Genomic DNA, 24921 nt, shown 5'->3' with positions numbered 1-24921 from the left:
TCTAAGCAGCACTTTTCAACTTCTTAAAGAGGTCCGTATCAAGATCGCCCTCTGGAATGGGATCACTGGAAACGCGCAGCAAAATCCTGAGTGTTAATTTACTTACAACTTACTACTTTAATTGACTATGAAAGTCCATTAACACTCAGTAAGGACTTTACTGAGCAGGTTCAGTAGAAATAGGCTATAGCTTCACAAAGGGCACTGATGTGGGATCACATCACATATAAATTCACATAGCTGCATAGCCGATCGATCTACAACACAGCTGGTAGATATATTCGCTATATGTTGGACGACAAAGTATATAGGGCTTAAGTGGTTAATGGGGTATTCCATTTTCAAATAAAATAGACATTACATTTTTTTTTACAAATTAATGAAAAAAGTAATGGAAAAATCACGGCCCCTCACGCATTACGATGTTCTAATGCGTGAGGGGGCCGTGATTTTTCCATTACTTTTTTCATTTATTTTCATATATTTCATGTTTATTTTATTTGAAAAGTGAAATATCCCTTTAACTTTCAAAGCGATACTGATTTCTGGCTCAAGAGACTTGTACCATGATATACTGTACATGTGGCCAGGTTTATTTCCACTCTTTCTCTTGAGTCTTCATGTCTTTGGCTACTTCTTAGTTTGGCTCAATGTGGTTCTCATCTCATTTCCAAGACCAAAGTCTCAGCAGAGCCTTGTCTCTGCCAAACTCCACCTCTCTCATTTCTCTTCTTATGCACTGAAGAGTGAGATCTGTATTTTTGCTCTTTTCTCTGCTTCATCCCCTCCTACAATGTTGCCATGATACAAAATATTGGCTCTACATGCTCAGAAAATGGCAATTAACATGAACCGTCTGACCTCCTTGAGGTAGAGGGAGATGGAGGATGGCAACCGGAAATGGGTGAATGGGAATGGGTGAGGAAACAAGGGAGGACATGGATACAAATGTAAGTAAATTGTAAATGGTGCATTTACCATTTATAGTACCTTCTGTCCAAAACACTTCACAGTGTGCATTCACCAATTGACACACATTTTCATACACCGATGGCAGAGGACACAAGGCGTTAAGTGTCTTACTCAAGGACACTTCGACATTAAGCCAGGAGGAGCTGAGCTGGGGATTGAACCGGGAACCTTCTGATTTCCCAAGCGGCTGCTGTACCTCCTGAGCCAGTGCTGCCCTCCATCATATCTAGGGTTGTGATGGAGGTCGAAGTTAGCACAGATCTTAGTCATAGTATGCATTTTAGTAAAAACGTATACAATGCAAGTGACGCGAAAATAGGATATTGTGAAGAAAGTGATGTCAACTACAAAGCCATGCAGAGAACATAGTTTTGCGTTAGGTTAGCTGTGTAGTGATGTGGAGTTCATAGTTTACCTAACGTTGCATATCTGGATTGCATGAGGCAAGAGGAGGGATTCTGGGGTTTGAGGGGGATGAGGGTCTTGAGAGCACACCCTTGGCTGGATGTCAGTTCTGTGAACACTGCCAGAGAATTCAATCTGCTGGGATAGAGGGCTGCAGCACACACACACACACACACACACACACACACACACACACACACACACACACGTGCGCATACACAGGCGTGCAGACTGAGAGCTCCAAAAAGTTGTCTGCTCAGATCTCAATCGGTTCTGCAGATGCTGGCCCAATCATCCCCCCCCCCCCCCCCCCCCCCCGCCTCTCTCTCTCTGTCGGTCTTAGTCGCTCCCTCTTTCACCAGGATCCTATTAGAAGTTTCTTACATCAAGCCTAGCTGACTATGTATCCCCCCCCCAAGCAAACGTGTCAGACCCGCACCTGGTTGGCAGCCTGGCACCTTCTCAATAGATGTTTTTTTTTTTATTATTCTAAGCAACGCGTGCCATTCCATGTAACATGCTGTATTTCACAGCTTCTGGATTTGCCATAGCTTGGTTTCAGATAAGGTTCTCAGAACGTAATTTCTAACCTAAGTTCTGGCAATCCATGGGAGGAGCAAGCAGTGCTGTTGCTCTGGAATTTCAAGCTAAGGTGACGACACTGCTCGGCGAAAACAATACACTGCTAAATCAAACATAAAAATTGTACCGATTACGTGGATATGTTTCTGGTGAAATATTTACTTCAACATTGCAGAACATACTTGATGACATACGTCCCCATTCATGGTTGGTTTTGGCTATCATGAAAATATAAACAATCACCCTTTTGTAGTATAAAAGAGCCAAATAATCTTTTAGTAGTTCAGGCTTCAATGCAAAATCCTAGGTCATGCGTCTGAGCGGCCTCAAATTGGTCTCTTAATAGGTGGATAAGTGCATCTGATAACTTACAATTTAATGAAGGCGAGGGAGAGTGGAAATGAGACGGAGGGGGGATAGAGTGCCCCGTTGTTTAAAGGAGTAGTTCACCCCAAATTATTATTCCTATTATTTACTCACCCTGTGATGAGTAAATAAGGAGAATTTTCATTTGTATAAGTCTCCGGTGAATGAAAAATCCAATACTTGATTAATTGAAGTAAATTAAGGCCAAGATTAACAGCAGCAATCCTATATCAGAAATCTGGTCGTGAACTCCAAAACAAACAACGCTCACGGCGTAATCCAAAGTCTCTCGTTTCGTCTTGCAATGTTTACCTTTCCAAAATATATATGAATTGTTTTACCTAACAACTACTTCCCGGGCTAAATCGTCACATGCGCGAACAACGCACATGTCTGGGCGTGTGTGAGCTCCTGTTGAACCCCACGGGCTCGCCTAGGCGTTTTTCACTCGTCCATGTCACGGTTTGAACCGGATGTGAATACATACAATATAGTGAAAAAAAAAGTCCTTATATTCAACTAAATTATAGAAAAAAAGTTTCCCCCCCTTTTTTTCTCCAGTCTGTTGAATGGTAAGCTTAATATAGTTTAGTTGCACGTCTATAGGATCAATTGGATCTCCTTTCAAAAGTAAGCGTTTGTCCCAACTTAGGATAAGTCAGGAAAAAATTCAAAAATTCCCTGAAAAAACGAAATATCCCTTTTTAAGTGGAGCCTTGTGATGTGGTTTGTTAACTAAGGTGAGTTATGGATCGCTCAACAAGCAGAGATGGAGGATTATTATACACCTTGTAATTCCTCCACTATTTCATCCACTGTGTGCATCACATCCGCGAGGTTCAAATCAAGGTTGATGAAGATGACGCCAAGTCCGACACAATCCCATTGTCCGCCTTCCCTCTGTCCCAATTTCATCTGCCCTCTGGCTGCACCCTACCCTGACCCAGCCAGGCGGTCCTGTCAATGCACAGCAGTGCCAACACCCCCACCCCCCTCACTCAATGGGCACACAGAGTGATAGCGGACACCCTCATGTCCCACTACTCTGTTCCTACTTTAGCTCACCACCCATGTCTGTGCCCACATTCCCTCCACACTGGTCCCATTATCTCTGCCCCGCTGCCCTCCGTTTGCCCCCTGGCTCTACCTTCGACTGTCCCTTCAGTGCTACCCGTGTCCTCACTCCAGCCCCCCCCCAAAGATCCCCCCCCCCCCCTCCTGATTATCTCTGTGTGGCAGCCTCTGTTTTGTGCTCTGATTAAAGGAGCAGCATGTGGTCTGTGTGTGAGCGACCCGTACAGACGCCGCCGTCGGGCTAATGCTACCATTACGTGCTTAATCATTTATGTCTGGGAGACGGGCACAAAGGCTCAGGGGAAGAAAAAAAACAACATTGGGATATTTATCTGTGGCGCGCGTGTACACACACACACACACACACACACACACACACACACACACACACACACACACACACACACACACACACACACACACACACACACACACACACACACACACACACACACACACACACACACACACACACACACACACACACACACAGCTAAGATAACAGCCAGTACTTAGTATGGCATAAACAGGGGCATGTTCGGGTGATTAAGCCTCCACAGAAATCACACGCCGTCTTAATTTTGGTTGGATTATCTTTTTCTTTTTTTGTCCAATGTGAGTTATTGTGTGTTCGTTGAACCTAGCGGTCTGCCCAAAATCAGTCACGTTGACAAACAAACAAGGAGGTTTCAGGAGGACATGCCTGCAGACGCATTAAATATTGACAGATCAGACTCCTGGTCTCTAAACGATAGCATTTGGGCGCCCACCCTGCTGCGCTCCCCTTCTTCTTTCGTCTCCTCCTCCGCCTCCTTCTCATCTCCTCTCGTGTCTGTCTGCTCCACTCCCCTCACTGCCAAGCAGCCTGTCCCTCTTTCTCTAACACACACACACACACACACACACACACACACACACACACACACACACACACACACACACACACACACACACACACACACACACACACACACACACACAGGAAAACTCACATGCAGGCAGCCAATAGGAGAGCGCCAATCGCCCCATTGCTTGCCACTCAATGCCTTGTTGCCAGGACAACAGGAAGGCATGAGACCCACTTTGCTTGAGCATTTTAAACTTAGTGTCGACTCTTTTTTCGGGAAACAAGGAAAGGACTATCTGTAAAATTGCTCTGTCTAATGCTCATAAATCAACAGTAAATTCAGCTGATGTGACGTCCTCTCTCTATCTCCTGTGATGAATCTGTCTGTCTCTATACTTTCCTCCGTCCCAAAGAATGCTGCAGTTGTAGTAAAGGCATGTATCTTGTGTGTTTACTGTAGAAGTTGCTGCTAAATGTTGGTTCAGATGTAACCATTAGGTACTACTTATGCTAGCTCATGTACGGTAGAGAGAACATTCTCTTCCCCTCGTTTACCATTATTTTGTGTGCAACAGTTTTCATCACAGTAGTAATGTCAATGATGTGCCTCTCTCCTCCAGGTCTGCAATAAAGAGACAGGGACATGTTTCTTCTGGTCTTCATCACCCTGGTCTTCCTGCCTTACACCAGCGCAGATGGTAAGCTGCTCTTCACAGGTTTTATTTATTCCAGCTTGGCCACAATGGTGATTTTCGTGTCCCTCGAGATTTGGACATTTTGACTGTTTGGCAGATTACAGCATGTGAATACACATGCACTGCATGTGCATACACATAACACATACACATGCACTGCAGAGCCATCAGCCCAGCTACTGTATGTGTATATGAATGAAATCACTGTGGGTCATCAGGAAGGGGCATCAAGTACATGACTGAAAAAAATGTGCATCATCATAGATGTCAGTTTCTTGTCAGTGTTGCATTCTTTCTCTCTCCTCTCTCGCTCTCTCTCGCTCTTTGACTGTCTCTGCCCACCCCATATCTCTGACATAAACACTTTCTCTCCTCTCACCCCCCCTCCCTCTTCAGTCTAACTCCATCTCTTCTGCTGTCTCACAGTGTCTCTATTTTTTTTTTTATAACTGCAGTGGCACGCACATTCAGAAAATGGCAAGAAGTTAAGTTTTCATGTTGTATAATGGAGCTGACTGGACGTACTTTAACCCAGCTGTGTGCATACCATATTCTGCATTATGGTCTTGTTGTTTTTTCCCTGACAGGGCAGCACTAAACATTTAGATAACTTTGAGGTGTACTGTATAATCATATTCATTCCATATATTATGATGGGCCATGTGTGAGATCATTGATCAAAGTGTTTCGATGATGATCCTTCTGTGAAGTGTATATTCTGACTGCTTCCTCCAATTGTGTGTATTTATTTTGTTTGTTTTCTTTTAGATAAGGGAGGTGCAGGGAGATACGACTGCATATGTGACAAGGCGACTTGCGGCAACGGGGAACGATGTTCCGGCCAGCAGTGCTTCTCTGCCCTCGCCATCCTGAACGGCACACAAGTTCAGCAGAAAGGCTGCATTGTGGGTAACGGAGGAGAGGACTCTGTGAGCTGCGGAGGCACCCCAGCCCCTGAGCTGGTGGTTGAGTGCTGCCATGGCGACCTGTGTAACATAAACATCACTGTGCAGCCACTAGGAAGAGGTGAGCGGTTAATTGGACACTCAATACCACATGCCAGCATATGAAAAGATAATTCTCAAAATTATGTATCCATGTAGGGGAAAAGAAAATACTATATGAAGTTTGTCATGTCATTCTTAGTTAAATATATAGGAACAAGCTGGGGGAAGTGCTACTTTCCCATGTCCTTTTAAATCCTTTGAAAACGTTGTTGAGTGAGCTTTCAATCATATTGCAAATCCCATCGAGGAATGGACCTCTTCATATTGTTTGTATGAGCCTTTAGGCCGAGCCTCACTACAATAATACACTTTCATCTTCTGTGTTTTTTCCATCTCACTAAACGCCATTCAATTTATTGGGACGATAATGATGTTGCTCTAATGGATTTCCTCCTATCTGTCTGATTCCTTTCATCAGATGTGGAAGTGTCTTCCGGTAGACCGGTCCTCAGAGACCAGGAGTGTGTGTGCGAGGGGCGTGCATGTGAGCAAGGCGCCCGCTGCCTCGGTCAGCAGTGTTTCTCCTCGGTGACGATGACTGACGGGGCTGCTGTCCACCAGAAGGGCTGCCTCAGGGACGACGAGGAAGGCAGAGGCACATGTGCCACTCCACCCTCATCAGCCCATGTTGTCAAGTGTTGCCAGGGCCACCTATGTAACATGAACGTCACTGTGCAAGCAGGCACAGGGAAAGGTGATTTATCCTTCAGTCATCTTGGATGTCATTTTGCAGAGACCTTTTCCAGTGTCACTTTAATTTGAGTAGCAGTCTGCCGGTTTGTAAACACAACAGAGAAAGGCCTAACTCTTCATCAAACTCTATCCCCATCATCTCCTTAAATTTTCGCCAACCACCTACAATATACATACAATGTATGAGCACAGGTATTCACCATTCCCTTATTCAAATATCACTCTCCTCTGGAGCAACTGTCAAGGTCTTTACATAGTCCACAAAAGGCATTCATGTTTGCTTGTAAGTTCTCAAAGAACGTTTGAGTGAAAATCCAATCTTTTCAAGCTTGAGATAGAATAGTACGTTTGTTGAATTTCTTTTTCGAGAGTGTCCATGCCAGTAAGAACGGCTGCATTCATTAACATGGAGCAAAAGAAAAGCAGCGTCCGTGCGCTTATGCTTGCACGCCTGATGGGTTTCAAGCATAACACTTCAATCGATGAGTTATTGCTTTTTAAGTTTACTTTTTGCTTTTCAAAACCCCCACAGAAGCAAATGTTTACATTGATAAGAGTACAGGACTGGCTTTATCAGCACTGACTCACGGTCTTAACTCTGTCCTCTTTCATGTTTCAGAGGAGGAAGCCAGGCCCCTAGCCAAGGAGGAGCATGAATGTGTGTGTGAGGGCAGCTCGTGTGTGACGGGGGGACGCTGCATGGGCCATCAATGTTTCTCATCACTGACGATGAACGCAGGCTCCCTGGTGTACCAGAAAGGCTGCTTCAAGGTCTACGAGCAGAGCAGGATGACCTGCAAGACCCCGCCCTCCAGGGACCAGATAGTCGAGTGCTGCCACGGGCACCTGTGTAACTTGAACAGCACGGTGGAGCTGCCAGTCCAAGGTACTGCACTACCCAGAATGCATTACATGCACCATCTGTCTTTTTTTCCATGCCATTTGTGCAACACTGCTCTATTATGCATGGTGTTTATCAACCTAGTGCATCCAAGGGGCTTTTTTAGATTTCGCCTCCATTCCAATTAGGAATGCCAATGAGGGTTAGTTCTGCCCATGTTTAAGTCAAAGGGATGCACATTCCATCCTCTCCACTAAAGGAGACAACAAGCCAACAAGCCCTCGGCCGTGAAATTGTCTTTTCCACGTCCATCCTCGCCAGCTCGCATTAGACTGTCTTTTGGGTATGTACGGTCGCAATCCCATGGGAACCACAGAGGAAACAGAAAAAATGGAAGGGACAGTAGGGGAAATGGGAATGAGAGGGAGCCTGTGAATATATTGTTTAGTCATGGTCCACTCATCCTGTCCCCTCTGTGGCTGTCATGGCTGGCTGACATAAGACCAGAGGGTGAAGTCCTTGGGGAGAGACAAGAGACGGGCCACCATATGTAAAGTCTTTGTCGCCCTCCCTCACCTCTACCACCAGTTAACAAACAAACAGATGGCTTGGCTCAAAAAGCCAGGATATCGCATTGGAATATATTTTAATAGGTGAATGCAATCTTTCTTCCTTGTGTACATTTTTGGAGCAGACCTAGGAAACAGTATCTTGTTTTAAAGGACAACTTTGGTTTTTTACAACCAATGTTTATGTTTTAGATTGTAATTAAAGTAAATAAAAGATGAGTGTTAAAAAAATCAAATTTACTGCTTTCTATAGTTTTAGCAATTTTCACAATCTTTTTTACAGTGTTTTCACAGTGGGCGGGGGCATTCTGTCCGGTGGCTAAATATGTATTTTTTTAACACATTAACCCGGCGTTTTCTTTATTATTATTTACAGTAGCTCTTCTAGCCCCCAATAACTCACATCTGGCCATCTCAGACAGCCGGACCTTTTTTATTGTGTAAAAAAGGCATATTTAGCCACCGGACAGAATGCCCCCGCCCACTGTAAAAAATATCGCAAAAAATGCTAAAACTATAGAAAGCAGTAAATGAAAAAAAAATTACACTCATCATTTATTTACTTTAATTAGAAGCTAAAATATAAACCTTGGTTGTAAAAAATCAAAGTTGTCCTTTAAGGTTCTTGGAACAACATTACTTTTCAAATATTTTTTATTGTGAAGCACAGGATAAAGATATACATGTTCAGTTCAAACACCTGCTTCCCTATTTCCAAAAACAAACAGACATACACACAAAATAAACAGGTACGGAACACCATTATGTGTGCGGTTTATGACGTGGACAATTCAGATAAGTATCCCATACATTTTTAGTCATATAAAATTCTACTTAAAACTATACTAAAGTGTCCATCACTCACTGTGTTGTATTATGTATAAGCACACCCATCAGACATTCCAAGCAGCAACAACAGAAGTTATCTGTAAATGCGATTTGACCCAGATCTGCTATGGGATGTGTGACTCAAATGCATCCCCTCTGGCTTATATGCGTTTGGTTCAAGTCTGGGTAGCTCCAGACTTGAATGTGTTGCTACGTTTGGTTCAAGTCTGGGTAGCTCCAGACTTGAATGTGTTGCTACGACTCTGTATGAGGGAGAAAGAGTTCAGTATATGGTGGGAGAAAAGGGGAGCATTGTCTGTGCTGGACGCTGTACAGTCTTTCCCCTGGAATGTTTGGAGTGTGTGTGCGGTGGTCACTCCCCGAGGCTGGGCTCCGCTGCCTGGATGAGCTGCATCTGTGGGTGTGTGTGAGTGAGAGTAATGTTCTCCTCAGAACTTGTGTGTGTGTGTGCCTGCAATTTTGTGCATACATGTACGTGTTTGCCTGTGTGTTCTATGGACCTCCACCCTTCCGTGGTTTTGTCCGTCTGCTGTAGACCCGTGATGGCCATATTGCTGCAGGGCTGTGTGCTGGTCTCAGACTGTGAGTGTGTGTGTGGGGTCCTATTGGGGGGGGGGGTAGCATTGTACAAGCTACAGGGAGGGAGTGTTTGCTTCAGCATCCGTAATTATCATCACCTGTCTTTATGACTCAGCCCAGGCCTCTGGAGGCTGTGGTTGACCTCAGGCACTGACTCACCTGACTAGTGTGACGTGGTCTGTGACACAGCATCGACCAGCACATTGAAGACACTGCTACACACCTCTTTGTGTGTGTGTGTGTGTGTGTGTGTGTGTGTGTGTGTGTGTGTGTGTGTGTGTGGCCATGGGATAGTCTTGAACTTTATTTTATTTAACCACTAAAGCCCTATTAAATAAAATGTAAAAACTAGCCAATCTACAAGCAGTAGCAATGTGAGTCTGTAGATCAGCTATTTCTTAAAAACATTTTAAACATTGGACTATAATAACGTACCCAAAATAGAGGACACCTTTGTACACCTTTGCTAAAACTCGGTTAGCCTGTTTTAAAATCCTGTCTTAAAACACATCTTTATTAACATAGTACGAGTGTAAAATCCATGATTTTGATGTGTTGGTGATAATGTAACTCTTGAGTTAGCGAACTTGATAAAAGTGTGAACACTTGAGATAGCGAACTTGATAAAAGTGTGAACACTTTACTCAACAAAGGTTTCCCTCTCCACAGCTGATGAAGTGCCCAACTACAGTGTGACAACCCTGGCCATTGTCATCGTGGCTCCTATCATTGTCCTCATTGTGCTGTCCGCCATCGCTATCCTGGTCTTCAGACGCATTCACCACAACCAGATGGAGAGGTTAACGGCGCGGGACGCGGAATACGGAACGATTGATGGTCTCATAGCCTCCAACGTGGGAGAGAGCACCCTGGCAGTGAGTAGGGGTTTGGCTGACAGTTTTTGCTCTGCAGATCATCCTTGCGAATAAATAAATGTTTTTTGTATGAGTGATTTTGCTAGCAAACTAAAAAAATATCATTATGTGTGTCAGTATAAGTCTTGTTCTGCAGTTCAACTCCCAACATGTGGGTTTCATCCAGAGTGGTTTATGTTTTGAGGTCTTCTTACTGGTCCAGTGGTTGGGTGGAGTCCTGTGGTTAGCATTGAGCCTGAACGACAACCAAGCACAGTCATTGGCTGACGCACTATGTAATCAAGTTGAGCATAAACAACGTGCAATCTGGTGCGTGCCCTCAAAAATGTATGCTTGCGTCACTTCACAGTCTGTTTCATGAGCCTTTAAATCATGGAATAATATACATGTATAAAAGATTCCTTGTTCCACTTGAATTTTAGAGCCATTGTTTGTACTACTGCAGCATATAAACATTTGTGATTTCCATCTTGTCTTTGTGCTACGGCTACAAAGAGTCTTTGAGTACATACTGTACTCTTGTACTGAAGTATCAATTTCTCTACACCTTGCTCCAGGCTTAGCAACTGAAATCCCAGACAATCCCATTCATCTTTAATGATTAAACATAAAGGCATGGAGGACAATGTTTATAGTGGTGGCACATATAATACACGGTTAAGTGGTTCATCATCATCATCGGTTTAAAGTCCGCTTGTTTCCAGGCACCACTGGGTTGGACTGGATTCTCGCTATGGTTTTCTTCCACCGGGAAAAGTCCATGGTCACCTCATGGTCGATGCCGAGTGCTTTCATGTCAGCCAACACGGTCGTCTGCCAGGTCTTCTTAGGCCGGCCACTGGGTCTTGTCAACCCAAGGTTAAGTGGTTAATCAGACTAATACATTTAGTTGATTATAAAACATTTATTACATTTCTTTTTATAAGAAAAAAGGAAAACAAAAACGAGCTTCTCGATTATTTTGTTATGGTCGGTTATCGGTTCTAAATACCGGTTTCGATATATTTTTGGTTAATTGCCCAGCCATAGTGTGAGGGGGTTGCTTGGATCTATTTCAAGCTATTTTCAAAATCCATTAGGGCACTTAGTTGGGAACCAATAGTCCAAATACGCAGCCACGGAATGTTAGTTTCAGCATAATTAAAAAGTGCTTGGCAGCACCATGAGAAAGGTTATTAGAAACAGTGGTGATGCTGTAAAAAGCAAATTGGACTGAAACACGTGCTTGTTGTCCATGTGTAGCCCAGGGTGCAGAATTCACCTCTGATTATAATTACATTCTAATGTCTGCTTGGATTCTGGTGCAGAATGGCCTGGCCCAGATGTACCCTCTCACCAAACCGGGCTATTTAACCACCTGGCAAAACCCATTTATTTTATGGCCTCTACTCACATTCCTGTGTTGCTGTTCCAAAGCGTCTCTCAGCTGTTTTATTATGCATTTGTTTATCTGAGACTTCATTCTTTTCTTTTTTTTCTGATGTTCCATCTTCCTCCTGCCCTCCCAGTTTGGCATTTTGTTTTTGTAAGCAGTAACAGACCATCTGACAGAGGGCTGCTGTACACTGCCCCCTTGTGTCAACAAGGGGGCAGTGCGGTGTCCAAGTGGAGATAAAAATAAATGGCGTAGCGCCATCCAGCCTGTTTGGAGTCTGGCAATGGGATTAGATAGTATCTCCAGCCCCCAAACAAACAAGCAGGGAGTGGGTGCCGCTGCTGTTGTTTACTCAGCAGGGGGCACTCAGCTAAACGAGAGTGCACACACACACACACACACACACACACACACACACACACACACACACACACGCACACCCTTGCTGTCTGAACATCTCATGCAGCTTGCACCCTTCCACCACCGGTGGGTGCCACATCAAAGGCATCCTGCTTACATTAAGCTCCATCTGAGTCCCAGATGCTTTGTCATCTAAATCTGTGATTTTTTTTAATGTAGCCGATCTACAAGCTCACTATTTTCAATTAGCCAAAATATAAAATAGGGCTTTAAAGTATTTAAATGTTTAATGTTTCCTCATTTTGCTGGGGACCCCCTGGAACGCCCTCAAAGGCCCCTGGGGGTCCCCAGGCCCCACTTTGAGAACCACTGATCTAAAGGATGTGGCATTTGATTCCTTTTGCATGGCTTTCTGTTGTTGACAACTTTGCATTTCCAATTGTCTCTTAACAGGACCTGCTGGATCATTCCTGTACTTCAGGAAGTGGTTCAGGACTCCCGTTTCTTGTTCAAAGAACAGTGGCTCGACAGATCACACTCAACGAGTGTGTGGGTAAGTACAAGGAGATGGCATGCACACACAACACAAATTGTGGGCAGTTAACGTTCATGTCTATCGGCAGTGCAATTGATGCTAGTCCGACACACTGAACGGAACCAGTACAGCTGCCGCTGACGTATTAAAAAGATAATGAAACGGGACAACCCACCACAAGAACACTCATTGCTATTGCATTTGTTCCCTATCCCTATCCAGTCTGTTCTACAAATAAATAAAGTGGAAGTGGGATGTAAATATCTGTATATCCGTAATATCTTAGATATGGCTGTCTTCTGTAAAACTATTACATTGTTAGTGGAATATTGCTGCCACACCTACGTCTGGAACGCCACATCCACAGACGATTTTGTTTGTAATAATTCCCATCACTGTGTTTTCTCAGGGTTCCATGCAGGGAGCTAAGACAATCTTCCATCAGCACTCTGCATGTAACTCAGAGAAAATACTGCTGGGTAGTTAGGGGTAGAGTATACCAATCTACTGCCCTCAAACTCGAGGCCCACTTGCTTGATACATGAGATAAAACGAAACAAAACACAGTCGATATATGCTTCCTTGATGGATTCTCAAAGCCAGGAAGATGAAACATTGTTAACGGACTTCACTAAGAGAGCATCACTGTTCTATGTCATGGCGTTTTTATTTGTGACGCTAATTGAGTCATAGTCCAGCTCTATTTTGAGCGCTTCCATTGCAAGCACTGGTCAAGCACTCAACCATAAGTGCAGTACATTTAGAATAGGTATTTGGGTTACAAAACGAACCAGCGTGCTGTGGGAGTGCTCAGAAGGCCTGCCAGGATGCTTGCGCAATCAAGTCCCTAAACCCAACATTGCACACATTTGATTTGTAAGGTCTACTTGAGCATTTTCAGAGCCAGAAAAAATATCAGAAAACGTGTTTTCTCAATAGCAAATATTCAGCTGCAATGTCTTATTGGCTTTTAGTCATTAATGTGAAAGGCCAAGCCATCGGCCAAACATCTTTTGTAAAAAGAAGTGAATAAGCATTGTGAACTATGTCTGCATTGTTAACGAAGGGCCAAACTTTACCATACCAATGAAAAAAACAAGTTCAAATATAGCTGCAAGCAGCGATAATACGGGGCCAGTGAATAGAGAGAGAAAGAGAGACATGGAAACGGAATAGATTGAAGAGAGAGAGAGTGACATGGAAACAATAGATTGATGAGAGAGAGAGATGGAAACATAGTGGTTTGATTGGACATCTCAACCTACTGCCATTAACAGGATTCGAACTCTCAACCTTCAGACTAATAGGCTGCAACACTACCTATAGTGCTATAGCTTTGTCCAGGCTGATATTGTCTGTTGAAGATCATAAACTCTTGCCTTCTTTCATGACCCAAGCCCCTGTTTCACTAACACTAAGATCACTCGTTCTCAAACCATTTACCAATGAAGAAATTGTACATCTCCTCAGAACCAAAACTAGTGAAAGTAGCCGATCTACAAGCTCACAAACCATGAAAAGTTGTGAGATTGTAGATCAGCTATTTTCAGATAAAGTATGTCATACGTTGAAAAAACATACTCTCAAATAAGCATTTCAGGTTATCTTTACCATTTGCACATGTATTCATTGATACAGTCATGTTGTTTGCAATTCAACTTAAATTAAGTCTGCATCAAGTGAGGCTTGAACTGGCAACCTTGAGATTGTGAGGCATTCATTTAAGGGAGACGCCATTGGCCCAACAGACAAGTAACTGTGAAAAAGGAGATCACACAGATGATACAGTTTCACGCAAATAGCTGAAAAATCCTGGGTTTAAGTGTTTTTCAAACTGCTCAAAATTGCGGACAATCTAAGGGCGGAGCTTAATGGTCAAATCGATACTTGTGTTCCTCATGAGTCAAGGCACATGTGTAAGCAAGTTTCACGACTTTCGGCCAAACGAGGCATGACTTATGCCTGTTTAAAGTCTGCCTTTTCAAAAAATTGCTATAGCGCCCCCTTTTGGCCAATTGGAGTGAGATTGGTTTCAGTGATATTTGGAATGACCCTGTACATTTCTGCAAAGTTTCAAAGAAATGTGAGTCTGCATGTATGTTTTAGTTACAGATGAATAATTTTCATAAAACTGTAATAGTTAAAATCTATCTCCTCCTGGGATTTTTGAGCAATCTGCACGAAACGTTTAACACTTGAACTTTGGACCACTGCCTACAAAAATTTCCAACGGATTTTCCACAAGTGAAAAAATGCAGAAGTTAGGAGCCAATGACTGTTTTTCATATAATTCAAAATGGTGGGAGATCTAAAGGTCAGAGGTCAAAAGTCAGAGTGTGAAAGTTGTTCATCATGAGTAGACACATGTGTGTATTGAAGTTTTATTGCTGTAGGTCAAACAGGGCATGAGTTGTACCTGTTCAAAGTTGGCATTTTCAATTGAGTGCTATAGCGCCACCTTTTGACGAAAGATTGTGATAATTATTTCTTGATCGTTTTTCATGACCATCTACCATATGGCCGAGTTTCGTAAAAAGCGACAGCACGGTTCAGCCAGAACTAAGAGTAGCCTTCAATTGAGAGGGAGCGAAAAACAATTATCAATATAGCTGCAAGCAGCGATAATACGGGGCCAGTGAATAGAGAGAGAGAGAGACATGGAAACGGAATAGATTGAAGAGAGAGAGAGTTTTGACAACAATACTTTTGAATAAGCATTTCATGTTATCTTTAACATGAAATACTCTCAAATTAGCATTTCATGTTATCTTTAACAATTGCACATGCATTATTTGATGCAGTTATGTTTTGTGCAATGCAATTGAAAAGTGGAATGACCCACCCACAGACAGACAGACAAAAAGCAAAGTGCAATAATAGCACAATAAGACATGGAAAGGGAATAGATTGAAATTGAGACAAAGCAAATGATTCCAACAGGCGAATATTCTTTTCAGCCCAACCCAGCTGAGGTGGTCATATATAGGACGCAGGGGGGCAATCCCAGGTGAAAAACCTCACCCATTGACATCTCAACCTATTGCCATTGACAGGAATCAAACTCTCGACCTTTGGATTCACAGGCTGAGACACTACCTATAGGGCTATAGCTTTGTCCAGGCTGAGGTCATCTGTTGAAGATAAAAGTGAACCAGTGAAAGCAGCCGATCTACAAGCTCAGAAACATGTTGCTATCTGAAAAGTTTTGAGATTGTAGATCGGTTATTTTCACAATGAAGTTTGTCATACATTGCAAAAACATACTCTCTCCAAGAAGCATTTCATCATTACCTTTAACAGTTGCACATGTATTCAATGATACAGTCATGTTGTTTGCAATTCAACTTAAATTAAGTCTGCATCAAGTGAGGCTTGAACTGGCGACCCTGAGATTGTGAGGCCTTCATTTAAGGGAGACGCCATTGGCCCAACAGATAAGTAACTGTGAAAAAGGAGATCACACAGATGATACAGTTTCACGCAAATAGCTGAAAAATCCTGGGTTTAAGTGTTTTTCAAACTGCTCAAAATTGCGGACAATCTAAGGGCGGAGCTTACTGGTCAAAGCGATAGATGTGTTCCTCATGAGTCAAGGCACATGTGTAAGCAAGTTTCACGACTTTCGGCCAAACGAGGCATGACTTATGCCTGTTTAAAGTCTGCCTTTTAAAAAAATTGCTATAGCGCCCCCTTTTGGCCAATTGGAGTGAGATTGGTTTCAGTGATATTTGGAATGACCCTGTACATTTCTGCCAAGTTTCAAAGAAATGTGAGTCTGCATGTATGTTTTAGGCACAGATGAATAATTTTCATAAAACTGTAATAGTTAAAATCTATCTCCTCCTGGGATTTTTGAGCAATCTGCACGAAACATTTTACACATGAACTTTGGACCACTGCCTACAAAAATTTCCAACGGATTTTCCATAAGTGAAAAAATGCAGAAGTTAGGAGCCAATGACTGTTTTTCATATAATTCAAAATGGTGGGCGATCTAAAGGTCAGAGGTCAAAAGTCAGACCACGAAAGTTGTCGGGCATGAAGAGACGCATGTGTGTATCGAAGTTTCATGGTTGTAGGTCAAACAGGGCATGAGTTGTACCTGTTCAAAGTTGGCACTTTCAATTGAGTGCTATAGCGCCACCCTTTGACGAATGAGTGTGAGAATTATTTCTTGGTAGTTTTTCATGAGCATCTACCATATGGCCGAGTTTCGTAAAAAGCGTATGCACGGTTAAGCCAGAACTGGCAAAAACAAGTATTTTTCAAACTGCTCAAAATTGCGGAAAATCTAAGGGCGGAGCTTAATGGTCAAATCGATACGTGTGTTCCTCATGAGTCAAGGCACATGTGTAAGCAAGTTTCACGACTTTCGGCCAAACGCGGCATGACTTATGCCTGTTTAAAGTCTGCCTTTTCAAAAAATTGCTATAGCGCCCCCTTTTGGCCAATTGGAGTAAGATTGGTTTCAGTGATATTTGGAATGACCCTGTACATTTCTGCAAAGTTTCAAAGAAATGTGAGTCTGCATGTATGTTTTAGGCACAGATGAATAATTTTCATAAAACTGTAATAGTTAAAATCTATCTCCTCCTGGGATTTTTGAGCAATCTGCACGAAACGTTTCGTACTTGAACTTTGGACCACTTTCTACAAAAATTTCCAACGGATTTTCCATAAGTGAAAAAATGCAGAAGTTAGGAGCCAATGACTGTTTTTCATATAATTCAAAATGGTGGGAGATCTAAAGGTCAGAGGTCAAAAGTCAGAGTGTGAAAGTTGTTAAGCATGAGGAGACGCATATGTGTATCCAAGTTTCATGGCTGTAGGTCAAACAGGGCATGAATTGTACCTGGTCAAAGTTGGCATTTTCAATTGAGTGCTATAGCGCCACCTTTGGACGAAAGATTGTGAGAATTATTTTTTGATCGTTTTTCATGACCATCTACCATATGGCCGAGTTTCGTAAAAACCGACAGCGCGGTTCAGCCAGAACTGCGAAAAGTGGCAGAAGAAGAAGTGACAGAATAATGCGAATAACAATACGTGTCCAGAGCAGAGCTCTGGCCCCGTAAATATAGCTGCAAGCAGCGATAATACGGGGCCAGTGAATAGAGAGAGAGAGAGAGACATGGAAACGGAATAGATTGAAGAGAGAGAGAGTGACATGGAAACAATAGATTGATGAGAGAGAGAGATGGAAACATAATGGTTTAATTGGACATCTCAACCTACTGCCATTAACAGGATTCAAACTCTCAACCTTCAGACTAATAGGCTGCAACACTACCTATAGTGCTATAGCTTTGTCCAGGCTGATATTGTCTGTTGAAGATCATAAACTCTTGCCTTCTTTCATGAACCAAGCCCCTGTTTCACTAACACTAAGATCACTCGTTCACAAACCATTTACCAATGAAGAAATTGTACATCTCCTCAGAACCAAAACTAGTGAAAGTAGCCGATCTACAAGCTCACAAACGATGAAAAGTTGTGAGATTGTAGATCAGCTATTTTCAGATAAAGTATGTCATACGTTGAAAAAACGTACTCTCAAATAAGCATTTCAGGTTATCTTTACCATTTGCACATGTATTCATTGATACAGTCATGTTGTTTGCAATTCAACTTAAATTAAGTCTGCATCAAGTGAGGCTTGAACTGGCGACCTTGAGATTGTGAGGCATTCATTTAAGGGAGACGCCATTGGCCCAACAGACAAGTAACTGTGAAAAAGGAGATCACACAGATGATACAGTTCCACGCAAATAGCTGAGAAATCCTGGGTTTAAGTGTTTTTCAAACTGCTCAAAATTGCGGACAATCTAAGGGCGGAGCTTACTGGTCAAAGCGATACGTGTGTTCCTCATGAGTCAAGGCACATGTGTAAGCAAGTTTCACGACTTTCGGCCAAATGAGGCATGACTTATGCCTGTTTAAAGTCTGCCTTTTCAAAAAATTGCTATAGCGCCCCCTTTTGGCCAATTGGAGTGAGATTGGTTTCAGTGATATTTGGAATGACCCTGTACATTTCTGCCAAGTTTCAAAGAAATGTGAGTCTGCATGTATGTTTTAGGCACAGATGAATAATTTTCATAAAACTGTAATAGTTAAAATCTATCTCCTCCTGGGATTTTTGAGCAATCTGCACGAAACATTTTACACATGAACTTTGGACCACTGCCTACAAAAATTTCCAACGGATTTTCCATAAGTGAAAAAATGCAGAAGTTAGGAGCCAATGACTGTTTTTCATATAATTCAAAATGGTGGGCGATCTAAAGGTCAGAGGTCAAAAGTCAGACCACAAAAGTTGTCGGGCATGAAGAGACGCATGTGTGTATCGAAGTTTCATGGTTGTAGGTCAAACAGGGCATGAGTTGTACCTGTTCAAAGTTGGCACTTTCAATTGAGTGCTATAGCGCCACCCTTTGACGAATGAGTGTGAGAATTATTTCTTGGTAGTTTTTCATGAGCATCTACCATATGGCCGCGTTTCGTAAAAAGCGTATGCACGGTTAAGCCAGAACTGGCAAAAACAAGTATTTTTCAAACTGCTCAAAATTGCGGAAAATCTAAGGGCGGAGCTTAATGGTCAAATCGATACGTGTGTTCCTCATGAGTCAAGGCACATGTGTAAGCAAGTTTCACGACTTTCGGCCAAACGAGGCATGACTTATGCCTGTTTAAAGTCTGCCTTTTCAAAAAATTGCTATAGCGCCCCCTTTTGGCCAATTGGAGTAAGATTGGTTTCAGTGATATTTGGAATGACCCTCTACATTTCTGCAAAGTTTCAAAGAAATGTGAGTCTGCATGTATGTTTTAGGCACAGATGAATCATTTTCATAAAACTGTAATAGTTAAAATCTATCTCCTCCTGGGATTTTTGAGCAATCTGCACGAAACGTTTCACACTTGAACTTTGGACCACTTTCTACAAAAATTTCCAACGGATTTTCCATAAGTGAAAAAATGCAGAAGTTAGGAGCCAATGACTGTTTTTCATATAATTCAAAATGGTGGGAGATCTAAAGGTCAGAGGTCAAAAGTCAGAGTGTGAAAGTTGTTCAGCATGAGGAGACGCATATGTGTATCCAAGTTTCATGGCTGTAGGTCAAACAGGGCATGAGTTGTACCTGGTCAAAGTTGGCATTTTCAATTGAGTGCTATAGCGCCACCTTTGGACGAAAGATTGTGAGAATTATTTTTTGATCGTTTTTCATGACCATCTACCATATGGCCGAGTTTCGTAAAAACCGACTGCACAGTTCAGCCAGAACTGCGAAAAGTGGCAGAAGAAGAAGAAGAAGAAGTGACAGAATAATGCGAATAACAATACGTGTCCAGAGCAGAGCTCTGGCCCCGTAATAATAATATTATATTATATACCTTTAATCATTTTTTTTAATCTGGGAAAATGTTGACCAATGTGTAAATTGAGTTAACCGTACTGCTTTCTCCTCTGCCAGGTAAGGGCCGTTACGGAGAGGTGTGGAGGGGCCAGTGGCAGGGAGAAAGTGTTGCTGTGAAGATCTTCTCCTCCAGAGATGAAAAGTCCTGGTTCAGAGAGACTGAGATCTACAACACAGTACTGCTAAGGCACGAGAACATTCTTGGTATGTAGCCTGTGTAACGTGCTGTATGAATACATTATGCCGGGCACTATGGATGGTCTTGTAGCACTTTTTTCTAAAGAAGCACTCATTCAAGCTTCTGTACGCTCTCTCACCTCAGGCTTCATAGCTTCCGACATGACCTCCAGGAACTCCAGCACCCAGCTGTGGCTGATCACCCACTACCATGAGATGGGCTCACTGTATGACTACCTTCAGCTCAGCACCGTAGACGCTCCTAGCTGCCTGCGTATGGCGCTATCCATTTCCAGTGGCTTGGCACACCTCCACGTGGAGATCTTCGGCACCCAGGGCAAGCCAGCCATCGCCCATCGAGACCTCAAGAGCAAAAATATACTTGTTAACAAGAACGGACAGTGCTGCATCGCTGACCTGGGTGAGCATGCTGATAAATCAGGACAAAGCCAATTCAGTTGGAAGCCTTTATCTGTTATTGCACATTTCCGCTGTCTTTCTAATGTAATGGGGTTCAGCGTCCTGTTCTCCCTTCAGGGTTTTCATACAATGTACTGTTATGCACATTATGATATTAGTTTGTTTGTTGCATGAAAAATGCATCTGCAATACATTCAACCGCTCTAGCCCTGTTCCTCTCATCTATTTGTTGAACATTAGAGCATGAATAGCTAGCAGTCTAGCAGGCTCTCAACCTTTTAAACAAAAACACATTAAGAAGCACTCAGACCTCTCCGTCTCAAACTGGCAATGTTCTTTGCACTAATGAAAAAGAAAAAAACATTTCAGGTACTGGTTCTAACCTGGGTATGTGTTTATTCGATCTTTGGTGCTTCTCCTTGTGCTGATGTCCTGAAAACCACAGGCATAGTTCCATGTGTCCGCAGAGTGATAATAAAGCACTACATCTGCTTTGGGAAATAGAGGGTACAACATAAACCTATTGTGTTTTTTTTGGACACAAAGTTTGTATTTTTTACTTTCACGCTGTTAAATACTGGCTAGAATACATTGTGTGGTTTAAATCAATATTTTCTCCAGGGACTATCTTTGAATAGACTTTTCAAATCAATCTCCACTGTAAAATGTATTTAAACACAATGATAACAACATGGAATCTCACAGTTTTCAAGTCTCTGCATGTTGATTTTCATACTGTACTGAAATGAATGGAATCCAATGATGAAATCCAATGTTTTCCTAGAAAATAACTTTTTATGCTTTTGAAAAATGGTCGGCAGCAAATGCAATGTCAAGTATACTATGAGTTGTAGTATATTGGTTAAACCGGTTTGGTCCTTTTTAACCATCTAAACGTCACTGCCTGGGAGACCCCCAGAAGTCTATACATGGTCCCCTCCTTTTTCCCTTCTACACCAAATCTTTTTGGCAAAAATAGGTGATCTACAAACTCACGTGTTGCAACACAACACATTGTGAGATTCTATATCTGCCATTTCTGTTGAATATGCACATTTTTGCCAAATGTTGGCATACGTCTGCCTATTATGTCATGCCAAAAATATGGATGCAAGGTTCATGTGGTTAATATGTTCAAATAAAAGTAACGTGTTTCCATTCTAGGTTTGGCTGTGATGCATTTCCAAGACACCAACGAGTTAGATGTGGGCAACAACCCTAAAGTGGGGACAAAACGCTACATGGCCCCTGAGGTACTGGATGACTCCATCCAGATGGACTGCTTTGAGTCCTACAAGAGAGTGGACATCTGGGCCCTGGGCCTGGTCCTATGGGAGATAGCCAGAAGGACTGTAAGCAATGGTCAGTACATGTTCACATTGTTTTGTTAGTCTCCACTGAGTCGGATCGCTCTCTATCTTGTCTGCATTTAGCTTGATCTACTAAACACATATCATAGTAAACGTTTTTGTTCTGGTTTTATGGGAATGTTGGAAAACTCTCAGCACAGTAGACCACCACTCCAGACTGAACTACTGGCTGGCAAATAGAATTCTCCTAGAAAGCTTTCAGTCCTGGTGAAATTAACTTAAACCCCCCCCATGCAAACATCAGATATGTATGCAGTGGATTTATGACCCATTTACTACATCATATGGACACTTAGCATGGGCAGAATTTACCAGGCTTCGACGATCCTGTTAAAATACTACAACCTTGTTATTATGGCTATAAAGCATTATATTTTCCTAGCTAATCACTTAACTGGACTTAAACTTAGTGAAAGCATGTCTGCCATTGATGAAATTACTTGGTTATGAGTGACACATCCCACACCCAGCATCTGTGGTCTGCGGGGAAGCCCACTGGCGTCTTATCTGAAATGGATCCTGCTTTCTGCTCTCACAGTTAAATGGCTTTATCGCTATTTATAGTGGAAACTGGGCTGGCGGCGACACTTAAGATATTGGCTAACGCTGGACACAGAAACCTCACATTCCCTTCTCTCTTCCACATGGCGTCTTGGAGCAAGTTATGACAAAAATGGCCTTGCCACAATACACATTTCATTTATCTATTCTCAGTTACTGATTATTCAGTATAAGCTGTAAAGCGATTTGCTAAACCCTTTATACTTTGTTGTATTTCAAATTGCGAAACTAGCTGATCTACAAGCTCACAACATGTTGCAAAGATGCTATTTTTGCCAAATGTTAGCCCATAATCCACACATTGGTGATGTGTCCAGCAGAAGTATAATAATTTCTTGCATTCTATTCATGTAGGCATCGTGGAAGACTACAAGCCTCCTTTCCATGATGTTGTCCCCAGTGACCCCAGCTTTGAGGATATGAAGAAGGTTGTATGCGTGGACCAGCAAAGGCCCAACATCCCAAACAGATGGTTCTCAGACCCAGTGAGTACCCCCTGAAATTTAGGGAGTAACATTTTTTATTGCATTGCAACAATTGTAACTGTCTTTCAAAATCGCATAATATTAACCACTTTAAGACCTAGCGTCTCTATTCTGGGCATGTCATAACAGGAGAATATTTGGGAAAATAGCTGATCTACACGTGAACTTGTAGATCAGCTATTTTTATCGAAGAGATTTGGTGGGAATAGGTGAAAGGATAGACCGCCAAGGGACCCTGGTCAATGAAAGATATATTGGTTTAAGTGGTTAATAATGTTTTTTTTTGTGTTATTTTTCTTTTCTTTTTCTTATTTGTTTTTACTTTTCTCATATTTTTCTAGACTATAACCATACATTTTCAACAAATATAATCAAAGTGATTATTTTTCTTTTTCTCATCATCTTTCTCCAGACTTTAACCGCCATGGCTAAACTTATGAAGGAGTGCTGGTATCAGAATCCATCAGCCAGGTTAACAGCTCTACGCATCAAAAAGACTCTGACAAAGATTGACAACTCTCTGGACAAAATTAAAACAGACATTTGAGTCTTCCTCACAGAGAGATGAGGCAGACATTCTAAAGACGTCCTTTCGGGGGGAAGGGGGGGTGGACCATCTGGAGAAATCATGGAAGATGAGAGACTGGATGCGCTCAGTGCCCTTATAGTGGCACATTGTATTTATTTTAAAACACTTGGTGGGACATGTTTTGGCATCCAAAGATGGCTTACAGGGCATTTCTGAGACTGCCAGTAGTCTTGGATATTAGGAGATTCTATCTATTCATCTTGAGACATAGGAACGGAAGTACTACTAGCAATGTTCCTCAAGGAAGAAAAGAAAAAAACTGTTACCCGGGCATTTTGAGTATGCTTGCTTTTGTTTAGAGATGCAAATTTATTTTGACTTGTTTTTAGTTCGAAAAATGTCTCAACATATTTCATTTAGCGACATCACTATCTCTTTCATTGCACTAGTAGTTGCTGCATTTGTTGTTTGCGTTGTGGTGGATGCATTTGGGAAAGAGTTAAACTCGCCAATCCAACTCACCAACTTCTTCCATGTCTTACAATTCTTAAACCATGATCAGAGCAAGGAAACAAGTGTTATGTTTTACTTTGACTGCATCTCACGCACCACTGTTTACAATATTGTCAGAACAAACTTTGGATTCCATTGATGCTGTATACCTTAGTTAGTCGTACAACTGCAGTTATTACTGGTCTTCTTTTCCAGAGATGTTGTCTAACTAAACGTAACTTGTTGCAAACATTTTGTATATCACAATGCATTTTTACACAGCATTATGTATCTGTTCTGTTTTCTTTCTTCAACTTTACAGAGACAAAATGCTAAAAGATCAAATAAACTATCTGCTAGATGACATTGAACTCTATTCGTCCACAAAGTAAGCCTGTAAAGCTATACTGTCTTAACGCGAAACGCGTGCATTGTTGTCTTAATGCGTGCATTGTCAAAGTAATTGAAGTCAAACTTCAGCCTTTTTTTATTTCTTTAATATTTTATATCAATTAGTGATTTCTATTAATTAAATAGAAAAAAATACGTTTCTATCCGTCTCATTTTTGTTGTTGCTATATCCACTTTCTTCTACTGCTGTATACACATTCATTTTGACATTCTGCTCAGTGGACATTTATGTTGATACAAGATGAATTTCTTATTTCTGGGCTAGTAACAAGGTATTACAGTCCAGGTTTAAATTCAACTAGAGTTGAATGTGTTTTTTTCTTAATCACTTAAATCCTATAAACTTCATTGTTCAACAAATGGTGAAAACATCTGCCATTTTCAATTCTTAATTTAAAAAAATGCATTTATTTAAATATTAAACTTTTTGAAATATTTTG

At 42.0% G+C, this 24921-nt stretch overlaps 1 protein-coding gene across 1 annotated transcript in view; it reads left to right on the top strand.

The window, feature by feature from the left end:
* LOC311064963 (activin receptor type-1-like) overlaps positions 1-24616 on the top strand; it is a 34039-nt gene extending 9423 nt beyond the window's left edge. The window contains exons 2-12 of the mRNA XM_084085052.1: positions 4867-4944; positions 5710-5967; positions 6367-6642; positions 7261-7527; positions 10149-10354; positions 12543-12642; positions 20094-20240; positions 20359-20634; positions 21798-21995; positions 22919-23049; positions 23462-24616. Coding sequence (XP_083941178.1) covers positions 4890-4944; positions 5710-5967; positions 6367-6642; positions 7261-7527; positions 10149-10354; positions 12543-12642; positions 20094-20240; positions 20359-20634; positions 21798-21995; positions 22919-23049; positions 23462-23596 — 2049 coding nt within the window. The 5' untranslated portion in view covers positions 4867-4889 and the 3' untranslated portion in view covers positions 23597-24616. The remainder of the gene's footprint in view (positions 1-4866; positions 4945-5709; positions 5968-6366; positions 6643-7260; positions 7528-10148; positions 10355-12542; positions 12643-20093; positions 20241-20358; positions 20635-21797; positions 21996-22918; positions 23050-23461) is intronic.
* The last annotated feature ends 305 nt before the right edge of the window (positions 24617-24921 follow it).

This window comes from Gymnoscopelus microlampas (genome assembly GCF_963454915.1).
Source record: "Gymnoscopelus microlampas genome assembly, chromosome: 17".
Classification (NCBI taxonomy): Eukaryota; Metazoa; Chordata; class Actinopteri; order Myctophiformes; family Myctophidae; genus Gymnoscopelus; species Gymnoscopelus microlampas.
The sequence above is the reverse complement of the archived record's forward strand: the minus strand, read 5'-3'. Positions and strand labels throughout refer to the sequence as shown.